Genomic DNA, 13,600 nt, shown 5'->3' with positions numbered 1-13,600 from the left:
CCAATAGATGTCACCAAAATAAACAAAAATGTGGATTTTTACAGATTGCCACTTCAAGTCTAGAACAAAATTATTTTAAACTGTAAGTCATATCTGAATTTCACTTTTGATTCTGATAATTGGAACCAATTGGCATATTAGCCATATTATTTCAGCAGGCATCAGGCTGATCAAACTATAAATATTTTTGATTGTCTTTCTGCTCAGTGTTCAATTGTATCCTCAATATTGTAAGTAAAACTAGGTCTGTGATTCATTGACATCTGCCTTTTCACAAACTCTGTCTTTAAAGGGGAACCCAACCAAATTAAGAATTCATTATGTCCCAGGAAAGTTCAATCAATATTTGGGAACATGAGCTATCTTTCTCCCAGGAACCAGAGAGAGGTAAGAAGACTTAAACTTGTGATGTCATCAAGTATCAAGTGATCTTTTTTCTAATTTATCGTCGATGGAGCAGCTCCAGACTTTATACTTGATGAACTTGATGATCACACATTTCAGTTAATTAGCACTCTAGTTTTTGAATGTCGAAGAGTTGTTTGTTTTAACTCATATTTTGGGATCAAACCTAATGAATTCATTCTTAAATTGGGCGTAATTTCCCTTTAACGTCTTTAATTAAAACAATAATAATTAATCAATTTGAAAAAACCTAATTGAAAAACGTTATGGCGCCTAATTTATTATTATGCATTTGTATTTGTTTCTACACAAGAATACAGATTCACAAACAAATATTCGCATGTCAAATTGTAAAAGTTTGTTTGCAAATTGTGGTTTCGCAACATTGATTATGAGCCAGTCAGGCACGCCCATTTCTTGAATGTCATTCGGTAGAATGATACACAACCTCAGCTCGTGTAAACCATTGGTCCAATAGATTTAGGCAAATGGTCCATGTCTGTAAATTAAATAGTTACTGTCTGTACAGTGATAACCTAATACGGCTCTCATTTGGAGGCGCAGTGTCCCGGGAAAACGCATGAGACTATAGTGACGGAATGGTAAGTTTTTCTTTCTTGTCTACTACATGTTAATAGATCTAATGTAATATGAGTTATATTCCGTCTCTGCTGATAATTACGTACATTATTATGTTATTAGTGCGTTGTAAGCGTTGTCATTGCCCGTACGAATTGACACGTCTTGACAGACGAAACTGTCTAATCGTTTGAAATGGTTTATTATTTCATTTTCAACTCACTCAAAATTACTCATCCTGGCTATTGATCAAGTCAATGAATGATTCACTTAGAATGAATACCCCGCCAATAAAGTCAGCAACTCAATCGGCCAATTTAGTTTGTTTGTTTTGTTCCGGTAAATGCAGAAGTCGCTGTAACTGATACTGCACACAAAATGTAATGCTATCGTTTCCCACACGTTACTCTGCTCTGATCTGATCGCCATGTAGCTTAGTGAATGGTAGGCTATATTAGTTTCGGCAAGTTCGAATGAAAGGTTTAATTTACTTTCATTTCACCTTTGCAGTGTGGATGTCGCTTTGAATTATGTATTTAGATTATTCATAATAGGCATAAAGTTAACTGGCACTAAATAATATTTCATGCATATGGACTTGTAGCCAGCCAAGCATGGTTTGCATTCTGGTTATTCATTACCAGCCAGGTGTGATCATGAGCTTGGCTTCAGCAGGCCACTAGAGCAGAAGGAATAGGTCATCTACGGTTATCTGTTTTAGCCTCAGCTAAAAGCCTCAGTGTAAACAAACATATAGGCTACCGTCCTTTAATCTCTATATTCTGATGAAAAGATAAGAGTGCTCATACCTGGGAGAGATAATACAGTTTGTTCTGTAATGTACAGTATATTGATTTGGTCATATTAAGTTACACGGTTGTACTGCACTGTACGGTGGAAATCATCAGAGAGCAAATTAATTATGGGCTACCAATGCCCCCATACAATACTATTGTGATTTCTGCCATATACTGCAATTAATCACTCCATTATTTTAATTTGACCCCAGTAAACTACTAAAATAATATCCCTTCAGGTAATATGTTAACATTTTCAAATCATTGATACCTAGACCTACTCATGACAAAAAGCCACAGATTACATTACTACATGAAACTTAAGACTTTCAAGCAGTCAATTTAACCATTTTCTCCATAATTGTTTGACTGAACATCATTATTTGGTCTTTGACTTGACTGAGAAGGATGACATTGTTGTTGTTGTTGTTGTTGTTGTTGTTTTGCACACATCAGAGTAATCTAAAGGACTTTGTGTCCTTTGTCAAAGAAATAACTTTTCTTTCGAAGCTCGTCCTGTACAACTGTTTATTATTGACCATTATTATGAGAAGAATAACCTAAAACCACAGTTATCTAGTATCTAGTATCATACTCTGGAACATACAATAGAGATCTGCCTGGGAAAGTAGTGTTCTGTCCAGCACTTCATTATCAGGGTGTTTTCTCCAAAGGAAACATCTCTAGACTGTGCAGGAAGGCATGCACACGGCTGTCCTGACGTCACAGGTCAGGGGGGCTGCAGCCTGAGAAAACGTGTCTTTATCTGCAGCCTTCAAGCAGCCAGGCTGGGGAGTGTGTGTGTGTGTGTGAGCGTGCGTGCGTGCGTGCAGGAGAAGAAGAATGGCTGGTTATGTGTGTTGTGATGAGAGTGTCCAATCCCTGGGAGCCGTAGGAGCATGGCTGTGTTTATATTAGTCATAGTGGTATCTGTGGAATGTGTTCCTGGCCATGTTGCTCTCCCTGGGTGTTCACTAAAGGGTTAACTGCTCGCTTTATGTCCTTGGCTAAGTATTTTATTTGTGTGTGCCAAGCAAGTTTGTGGGTCATCTTTAGGTGACACAGAGGTTATAGGTAAGGGCAACCTGCAGCCCAGAAGCCCCATGTGGGGTGCAGTTCAATTTTGAATCAGAAGGTTAGCTGAAGTCTTCAGAACCCCCTCCCAGACAGAGAAGCAGGCAAACATATATTGAGGCAATGATTCCAGTCATTATTAATTTGCGGTCTACACACCTCCAGGTGTGGAATCTGATTTTACCACACGTCAACCACCAGCTGAGCTCCCTTTCTTTAGAAGTATCATGAAATGGGTTCTAAACTTATGGCCTAAGCTGAATCCTTCCTCTTCCTCTTCCTTTCTCTTTCTCAACCAATTCCTCTTAAACTTTCATTGCCCTCTCCGGAAAACAAACTCTCACAAACACTGTACAACAACACTGACAGTCAACAGTGGGTGACAATATTATCACAAGGAAAGATGAAATTACCTACCTGGGTTCCATCCTAGAGGCTAATCTTTCCTGTGACAAAATGGCATCCAATGTAATAAAAAAAAGTCAACCAACGAACGCGATTCTTGTACCGGATCTCCTCTCTGGTAAACAAGAATACCCTGAAGACTCTAGCAGGAGCACTCATTCAAGGGTACTACGACTATGCTTGCACCTCATGGTACCAAAGCACCTCAAAGGCACTAAAAAACAAATTACAAACATCTCAAAACAAGCTAGTCAGACTACTGCTTGACCTGACTCCTAGAACCCACCTCACCCCTGCCCACTTTGACAACCTAGGATGGCTTAGAGTAGACGACAGAGTACAGCAACTTGCAATGGGCCTGGTCTACAAGATACACTACGTGACCAAGGTACCCATGTACATGTCAAAATACTTCCCAAAGGTCAGTGAATACCACGATCACAACACCAGAGGGAGCTCCACAAATCATGTAAAACCCAGATTCGGCTCAAACAAGGGACTAAACACGTTTCGCAATTATGCCACATCAATGTGGAACGCCCTACCTAAAGCTGTAAAGGAATGTGAATCACTACCCACTTTCAAAAACACTCAAAAAACACCTACGTGAGACTGCAATTCGAAACTGGCCCCTACAAATGTCCTAACCTAGTTGTACAGTAAATGACCAAGTAAGGCTTTGTCAGTATTCCAATGTACAGTGTAAAATGTGTGTGTGTCCCCTACCCAACCCCCACCCCCCCACCCCCCCCACCTCCAATGTACAGCCCTCACCCACCCAACCCCACCCCACCCACCCAACCTCCTCCAATGTACAGTTTCTACGCCAAATGTATATACACTCTTTTTCTGGACATTTTTGTATCACAAACAGTACTGTATTTGCAAATCTTATATGTCATAAATGTATAGATGTAGCAGTACTGTCTATCTGTATGTCATGTATGTCATATATGTTATGATGAATTGAAAATGTGGGACCCTGATGTAAACAAGACGAAAGTCTTTCTCTCTGGTCTGCATCCCCTTAACAATTGTATGTATTGAGCTGTACTGTACTGTACCCATTCTGCAATCTGTTAATAAACTTTTCAATCAATCAATCAATCAACCCCTTTCACACAAACACACTCCGGTTATTCTTGGAGAACGCCTGTGTGCCACAAATAATCGTCTGGTTTGCAGGATCAGCGACGAATTACTTGACGCATGCTTGTGGTTTACAGCCTCGCTCACAGACTGTGGCCGCACGGGGGTCAGAGAATCCCAGAATATTGACCTCTCTCCCAGCCATCAGCTGCTCTGTACACATCTCTATACACTGTAGGACACAAGCAGAGAGGCCAGTGATTGGCCAAGAAGCAGGGGGCTCTTGACCATTGTCTCTTGGGACGAAGGCAAAGCAATGTCCATATTGTGAACATATTGCAATGCTCTAGAGAACTCGTAGACCAAGTTTAGGCCGATGTCAGTCACCACATTTCATGAACAGAAAGGAAGGAGCTTCTGTAGCTTTAGAAACGCCCCACTCACAGGGGTAGTCTGTGGTAACATGTGAAAACGCTGTGAGGCACATCCACAGAGACGCAAGTGCCAAGAAAGTGTTCAGATATGAGCATAGGCTCAGGAATGTCTGTGTGCCAAACAACATGGTGCGTGCCAGTGAATACCAATATGAGTTGTTCAGAGATATCATCGTATCTCATATCATACCTAGTGAGGTAGAAGATTAAATGAGCTAAAACCTTCTGCAACCTTATTATTTAAGTGTCAATATCCGTAATGTAAATCGCAATGGAACTTGCTTTGCAGGATTAAAGGGATTGTTGGTGTTTTTAAGAAGTCCTGAAGAGTGGAAGTCCCTTATAGGCTTAAACACGAGGAAATAAGTCAAAGGGTGAGGAGGATCTTGATCCTTGCCTCCTGCGCCTCAGTGCTCATATAATTGCTGCACCGCTTGCTGACATTTTCAATCTAACATTTATCTCTGGTGAAATCCCAATTGTGTGGAAAGCTGCTCAAGTTATTCTATTTCATAAAGGTAGTGATTCCAGTGACTTACAATAATTATTGTCCAATATCAAAATTATGCTGTTTAGCCAAAATCCTAGAATCATTCATTCATTCTTAGTTACAGGTCTTCCTGGATGCTTATAACATCTTACAACTTTATATATAAATAATATGGTATTCTCTTCTCCCTATTGTGGTGTACATTTTTATGCAGATGATACAATCTTGTATACTGGCCGGAGTGGCAGCTTAAAATTTACAGTCGAAGACATTACAGAGGAAGACGGTCGAGTGTATTTTATTTTCAAGGTCTATTTTATATTTTTATGAAAAAGTGGGATGGCCTTCTTTGACTAAGAGAAGGGATTGCATTGCTTATGAAACTTTGTATGAAAATGTAAAGTGTGTGTGTGTGTGTGTGTGTGCGTGCAATCGTGCATGCATTGCATATGTGTCTGTGCATGTACATGTATCAAATATTGCTTTGTAAAAGGGTTGGAATGTCATGAGCATTAGCCTCTTGCTTACAGCTATAGGTCACTTGAAACTGTTTATGTCATCATGGAAAATGTACTGAAAGTATTTGGTGGCGCAAATGGACCCCCTCTCTTTCTCTTTTTTCTCTCCTCTCTCTCTGTTTCTTTCTCGCTGTGTCTCTCCATCTCTCTCTCTCCTGTTTTCTCTTTCCTTCTTTCTCTCTATCTTCTCTCTCATTCTCCTTCTCTCTCTCTCCCCTTCTCTCTCCTCTTCTCTCTCTTTCCCTCTCTCCTTTTCTCTCCTTCTCTCGCTCCCCCTCTCTCTCTCCTTCCCTATTTCTCTCTCTTATCTCATCGCCACTATCTTTCTCATCTTCCTTCCCTTCTCTCATCCTGTCACATGGTCATGCTGTGTGACATGGCATGGTTCAGGACATTGCCTTTGTGGTCACAGAGTGGTGTTCATGCTCCTGCCTGATAGAAAATGGGGGTTAGCAGGAGCCTGTGGTTTGGCAGCTGAACTTATAGGCCTTGTAGTGTAGTCGAGTAGGTACCATGCAGTGGAAAAGCGGCATATGTAGAGGCTCAGGGGCGCAGCACACTGGTTGGTGTTTGAAAGGGAACAATGAGCTTTGATACGGCAGTGAATGGAAGTCGTGAAAGCATTCTTACTACAGCAATACGATACAATTTTAATTCTGATTTCCCAAATTTTTATGATTTGGCGTTTGGCGTTATCACACATTTAGCTACGATGCAATATGATTTTAATAGATTATTGTGATCCAGCACCGTATTACGGAAGCGTATTGCTGCCACACCAGAAACAAACAAAAAAATCTCTATCACGTTATAACATAAAGGTTTCACGTTATAACATACAAGTTTCACGTTATAACATAAAGGTTTCACGTTATAACATAAAAGTTTCACGTTATAACATAAAGGTTTCACGTTATAACATAAAGGTTTCACGTTATAACATAAAGGTTTCACGTTTATGTTATAATGTGAAACCTTTATGTTATAACGTGAAACCTTTATGTTATAACGTGATACGGATATTTTTTGTTTGTTTCGGGTGTGGCAGCAATGTGAAACCTTTATGTTATAACGTGAAACCTTTATGTTATAACAAGAAGTTATCACGTTATAATGTGAAACCTTTATGTTATAACAAGAAGTTATCACGTTATAACGTGAAACGTTTTATGTTAAAACAAGAAGTTATCACGTTATAACGTGAAACCTTTATGTTATAACGTGATACGGATATTTTTTTTTTCTGGTGTGGCAGCAATACGCTTCCGTACCATATCTATGAAGTCACAAACACACGCACACACAAAATCTCTGCTTAAGTCCTTTCAAGTATGTTTTAAGATGGGAGCAGTCATTTTCTGTTGATTTCTGTCAGATTTGGTGAGCCAATATTTTAAATGTAACACTTAGTAGGTGCAATGTGATGATTGTCTCACAGTGACCCTGGTTGAGGGGTTAAACAGGGTAAGAAACAATAAACTGTCAGGCCTATCGGGTAACAGTAACCCTGGGCAACAACTGAAAACATGTAGGAGGGGCTGTTATGGCTCCTCCCTCCAGCCCAGGATGTCCTATGGAAAGGACATTGGGTGTAAACTATACCAGTGAAGTTCCCTCCCCAAATCTAAATGAAACCACTCCGTGGAATGCTTCTCTCCCTCTCCCTCTCTCTCTCTCTCTCTCTCTCTCTCTCTCTCTCTCTCTCTCTCTCTCTCTCTCTCTCTCTCTCTCTCTCTCTCTCTCTCTCTCTCTCTCTCTCTCTCTCTCTCTCTCTCTCTCTCTCTCTCTCTCTCTCTCTCTCTCTCTCTCTCTCTCTCTCTCTCTCTCTCTAGTACACACCCGCACTCAGTCACGTAAATCGTTCAAGTCAGGGCTTCCTGTTTTTCACTGGTTCTGTCTTCTCTTGCGCCTCTTGTTTGAATAGATTGGTCTCAGCAGGAACTCAAGAAAGCAGTGGGATAAAGCAGCACTGCAGGACTGGTACAGAGGAAGGGAATGGAAAATCCCTTACAAGGATTTTCAGGAAGGTATTTTTTTCCCGGTGCCATGAGATTACCCCCCCCCCCCCCCCCAGGGTATCTGACAGAGGTAATGGGGGTTAGTGAGAGGGGTTGAACAGCCAGACAGGTGGTGTGAGTGACTTGGAGTAAAGGTGTGGGATTCAGCCCAGCCACTGAGATCTATACTTGATTCCAGGAATTCAAAACAGACAGACTCTGAGTCTTGCCTGATGGCTCGAAGGGGGAAACCCTTCCCTGGACTCTCAGACAGAGACCGCTGAGGAATAGGCGTCACACATCCGTGGGAGAGAAGCAGAGAGGTGCTTTGAAGGAGCATGGAATCACTGAGGGAGTCTTTTCTGCACTTGACCTTTCAGATGTCCACCTACAAGAGAGCCACTCTGGATGAGGAAGACCTGGTGGAGTCCACTGGAGATGAGGTCTACTCATCATCTGCCATGCAGGTAAAACACCATGTTACTCAAACATATGAGCCATGACTGACTTGTCTTCATGCCCACTTCTAATTCTGTCATCATTATTGTAACACAGTAGTAGCAAAACAGCTCTTCATAAGCTCATATGTATGCTCTGGTAAGGTTTCTTCAATGGCCTTATACAGTATGTGCTATGTGTTGGCCCAACAGAACACAGATTCTTGTAGTAATTTGTCTCTTAATCCTGTCCATGGTGTGTAGATTAGTTAGCTGATGTCTGTGGTGTGGTGTTTGGGTGTAAATATTCCATTGTCTCCTCCTTGTTGAGAGGCCAAACAAGCTACCCTCTGGAAAAGACCCATATATATAAACATCAAAAATAGTCTATAATCAGTTGCAGAGGCCAACCTGCAAAACAGACGCCTCCAGCGACACTAAATAGATTATGTGCCAGGCGGAGCCTAATGCTTGTGTGGTGTCTTTGTTTTGTTGATCGAAAGTTGAGTGATTGGTTAAGTATTTGGTTTGTGGATACAGAGTTGAGTGAGAGGGTTAACAGTTTGGTTTGTGGATACAGAGTTGAGTGAGAGGGTTAACAGTTTGGTTTGTGGATACAGAGTTGAGTGAGTAACAGTTTTGTTTGTGGACACAGAGTTTAGTTGAGTGAGCGTGTTAAGTGTTTGGTTTGTGGATACAGAGTTGAGTGAGAGGGTTAACAGTTTGGTTTGTGGATACAGAGTTGAGTGAGAGAGTTAACATTCTGGTTTGTGGATATAGAGTTGAGTGAGAGGGTTAACAGTCTGGTTTGTGGATATAGAGTTGAGTGAGAGGGTTAACAGTCTGGTTTGTGGATATATAGTTGAGTGAGAAGGTTAACAGTCTGGTTTGTGGATACAGAGTTGAATGAGAGGGTTAACAGTCTGGTTTGTGGATATAGAGTTGAGTGAGAGGGTTAACTGTTTGGTTTGTGGATATAGAGTTGAGTGAGAGCCTGAGAGGGTTAACAGTTTGGTTTGTGGATACAGAGTTGACAGTTTGGATTGTGGATACAGAGTTGAGGGAGAGGGTTAACAGTTTGGTTTGAAGAGCAATGAAGACACAATGGTAGGTGAACTAAAACAGTGGTGATGTTATTTGCCCTCGCTGTCCATTATCATTGCTAATTTGGCTGATACACAGGTCTCTGGACTGAGAATAACCACCATGCTTTGATTTGTGTACAATCTGTCCTCCTGGCTCTAAGCACAGTCATCAGCAGTCATTTCAGCAAGCTGTGAGTGATATCCACCAGTGGAAAGTCATACCGTACACACTACGCTACAGACTGCACTGTTACTGTTTGGGGTCAGCATAGGACCAATCTAGTTGATGATTTGTATCAGGCCTTATTGATATTATCTGTGGAAGTGGTCATCATTCAAAGCAAAGATTGTCCGACACGTCAAACACATTGTTGTCAATGTACGGCCCGGCTGGCTTTGTTGAATGGCTTCACAGCTCTACTTGCCGATCGTTTTAAACCACGGCACGACCGTGTCGTCCTTAGACAACACCTTAATCTCTATCCATGAAACCATTAGTCTGTTTCATGAACAGATATATTATCGCTGCTGAACCTGAGAACTGAGAGCCTCCCAAAGTTTCCTCGCAACTGAAAATAATTCCTTAGATGTGTTCAACATTCAAGAATTCACCATATTTTTCCCATCATCATTTTGCGGTGGTTTCTCGGTCTATGGATAAAGTAGGAAAGTGAACCACAAAGACTTGGCAGCAGAATCCTCTCAATTACACTTAGAGAACCAAATTTGCGGGACTGGTCTTATGTGGGGACCCATGGTAATAGAAAATTACCCCCCGACCTCTGGGGTTTCTAGATTCGCAAAGGAGATGTTTTTACAGAGGCATCCAGAGATTGAATTTAAGCCAGAGCGGTCCGGTACTGGTACGAGATTGTTATCACGCCATAAAGAGATGAATACAGAATGTATTAATTAATGTTGCGTTTCTTTTTCATATATAGCCAAGAGTAAAGACCCTAACCCTGTCAAAACAGCAGTCAAAGTGTATATTTTCAGCACTACGTTTGTTTACCAACGATTTTAAGTGTTATTAGCGAAATTAGGAGTTTATAAATATCTCAGCGCATCCCGACAGAAACCGGATGAATTAGATGGAAGTAAAGCAAGCTGTCGCCTGTCATACGTGTGTGTAGTCCTATGAACGAGGAGACCCAGGGCTTTCGAAGTTTATAAAACTACACTTCCCAGCTCACGCCAGCCCCTGTCAATCATCTGACTTCCAGTGTGAAATAAAAAATGTTAACATTATTTTCGAGATCATATCTCACGGGTTGAATAAACCTGTGAAGCTGAAAAAGGTAGCAGGAACATTAGAACAGAGAACATTAGAATAGAGCCATATGAAATCCGCGTTCACGGAATCGCGGACGGAATCGCGGAATTAACCAATAAAAATGGAATCAACTGCAAAACGTGGAATATTGCAGAATTTGGCCTAATCTGGACTGAAATTTCGTTTTTGGGTGGAACGTTTGGTGTACACGCGACCGGGGAGGCGGGGACGCTACAGCGTGTTACACACAACACAGCCGCGGTGCTCAAGCGTCTGGCTGCTTGTGTTAACATCGTCAAGAAGCTAAACTATTCCACAATAAGCCCTCAATTCAGAGCAGAACAGTATCCTAATGACTTTTATGCCTCCGGTGATAAGGTGTTTTGCTAATTCTGTCAACGTTCCGTGGACTGGACCCGCAAAAACACTTGCGACACTATTGTGATTAAATAGCTATAACGTTAGGACGTTTAGCTTCTAGCTAAATCTAGTGCACCCATCCATTTGTTTAATGCAAACGACTGCCCTTTATAAACTAAATACACTTAAATAGCTATGTAACGTTATAGGACTATCTATGGAAATGATAGCTTCTAGAAGTTCTAGCTAAATCTGGTGCACCCATCAATTTGTTTAATGCAAACGATTGTCATTATACACTGCCCTTTATAATCTAAATAAACTTAAATAGCTATGAAACGTTACATTACATAGGACTATAGATGGAAATGATAGCTTCTTGCTAAATCTAGTGCACCCATCCATTTGTTTAATGCAAACTATTGTCATTATACACTGGCACTGCCCTTTATAATCTAAATAAACTTAAATAGCTATGAAACGTTACAGTACATAGGACTATAGATGGAAATGATAGCTTCTTGCTAAATCTGGTGCACTCATCCATTTGTTTAATGCAAACGTTTGCCATTATACACTGTCCTTTATAAACGAAATAAACTAAACTAAAGGTGCCTAAATTATGCATTACTATATTTCATCACAATATAATAGATATAGCTAGGTTACTGACATTGTCATTGTGATAATGTCAGTAGTAGCTAGCTGTATCTATTGTTTACACTTGAAATATGTATTTTTATTTTGTCACAATATTAATTGAAAAATATTGTGTAAAATTGAACTGTATTTCTGAGTTGAAGCACTTAAAAACATTAAATGGACTGTTATATCTTATTCAATTGTGGACATTTATTCATTCCCACTTATTAGACACTATTTCTGATGGTAAAATGAGCATAAAAGGCAAAATACAGAATTCTGAAATATTAAAACGGAAAAAATTGAATTTGGGAAAAAATTTAATGGAATTTGGAAAATAATAAAACGGATTTCATATGGCTCTACATTAGAACATATACAATTAGTCAACTGAATGCTTTGTATCTTGTTTGCTAATTCAGGTTAAAGACAGCCGATTTAACCAGCATATTAAGAGAGCAAGACTGTCTATCTGGTGTATGTTATGATGAATTGAAAATGGGGGACCCTGATGTAAACAAGACGAAAGTCTTGGTCTGCATCCCCTTAACAATTGTATGCATGTATTGAGCTGTACTGTACTGTACCCGGGCGTTGGAGGTCGTGCAGGTATAGCGAAACTAAGTTTGCTTTGGATAGGCTGATTCTGAAGCTGCAACTTTCTTCTCTTGGGGAGCAGCGGTGGCATCGTTGGTTCAGGTTGCGTTGCAGGTAGGAACATGATACTGTTGTCAAATGATCTGTTTATATCGGTTTGTATTTGCGGGCGGGGGCGTGGTTGAAGACGCGCTTTTGTTATGGGTGGCCGGGTGTACTCAAATGATCTGTTTATATCTGTTTGTATTTGCGGGCGGGGGCGTGGTTGAAGACGCGCTTTTGTTATGGGTGGCCACTGGCCGGGTACTTAGCGCACAACGAATGGATAGAGCGCATCTTTGTGCGCGCGTACTTCTGCCTCAGTGATCATCTAGTAACACGGCGTGTAACCGCGTGTGACCACGACTGCACCACTGGTGGGGACCCATGGTAATAGAAAATTACCCCCCGACCTCTGGGGTTTCTAGATTCGCAAAGGAGATGTTTTTACAGAGGCATCCAGAGATTGAATTTAAGCCAGAGCGGTCCGGTACTGGTACGAGATTGTTATCACGCCATAAAGAGATGAATACAGAATGTATTAATTAATGTTGCGTTTCTTTTTCATATATAGCCAAGAGTAAAGACCCTAACCCTGTCAAAACAGCAGTCAAAGTGTATATTTTCAGCACTACGTTTGTTTACCAACGATTTTAAGTGTTATTAGCAAAATTAGGAGTTTATAAATATCTCAGCGCATCCCGACAGAAACCGGATGAATTAGATGGAAGTAAAGCAAGCTGTCGCCTGTCATACGTGTGTGTAGTCCTATGAACGAGGAGACCCAGGGCTTTCGAAGTTTATAAAACTACACTTCCCAGCTCACGCCAGGCCCTGTCAATCATCTGACTTCCAGTGTGAAATAAAAAATGTTAACATTATTTTCGAGATCATATCTCACGGGTTGAATAAACCTGAACATTATTGCCATAAAATAGAATGTAGTTGTCTATATTCATATTTCAAATTGCATGTGTCCGGATGGCAAAATTCAGTACTGTATCTACAAAACCCCCTGTAAATTATCTGCCCTTTATTCATTTGCTTAGATTTTTTGTAAACTTGATCTCAAGAAGGTGCTGAATGAGCAAATTTTTCATGTCTGGTCAATGTTAACATGTTCACCATCAAAGATAAAGAAAATAAGAAAGTAGTAACAAACACAATATTTCTGACACTGGAAATACATTCCTTGAGATCCATAGATGTCCCTAGATACCAAGAACATGCAAGGACCTTGTAGAAGTGGAGCAATCTTCCATTTACTTAGGTATGTATTTTTAGGTGAATTTTCGGAATATATGGCTAGGGCTTAACTCATTGGACGCCAGACCCGAGATAAATCGGGTTAACTCGTTATTTCGGGTTTCATCGTTATT

General features: G+C 40.6%; 1 protein-coding gene across 3 annotated transcripts in view; it reads left to right on the top strand.

Moving 5' to 3' along the window:
- Positions 1-852: 852 nt before the first annotated feature.
- ece1 (endothelin converting enzyme 1) overlaps positions 853-13,600 on the top strand; it is a 41,901-nt gene continuing 29,153 nt past the window's right edge. The window contains exons 1-2 of one of the 3 annotated variants that reach the window (XM_084316550.1): positions 853-1,007; positions 8,169-8,255. In XM_084316550.1, coding sequence (XP_084172676.1) covers positions 1,005-1,007; positions 8,169-8,255 — 90 coding nt within the window. In that variant the 5' untranslated portion in view covers positions 853-1,004. Of the gene's footprint in view, positions 1,008-7,634; positions 8,256-13,600 lie in introns of those variants that run through there. The other 2 variants (XM_084316551.1, XM_084316549.1) reach the window with 2 other exon arrangements.

Source organism: Notolepis coatsorum (genome assembly GCF_963971535.1).
Source record: "Notolepis coatsorum genome assembly, chromosome: 6".
Taxonomy (NCBI): Eukaryota; Metazoa; Chordata; class Actinopteri; order Aulopiformes; family Paralepididae; genus Notolepis; species Notolepis coatsorum.
This window is presented reverse-complemented; position numbering and strand designations above follow the sequence as displayed.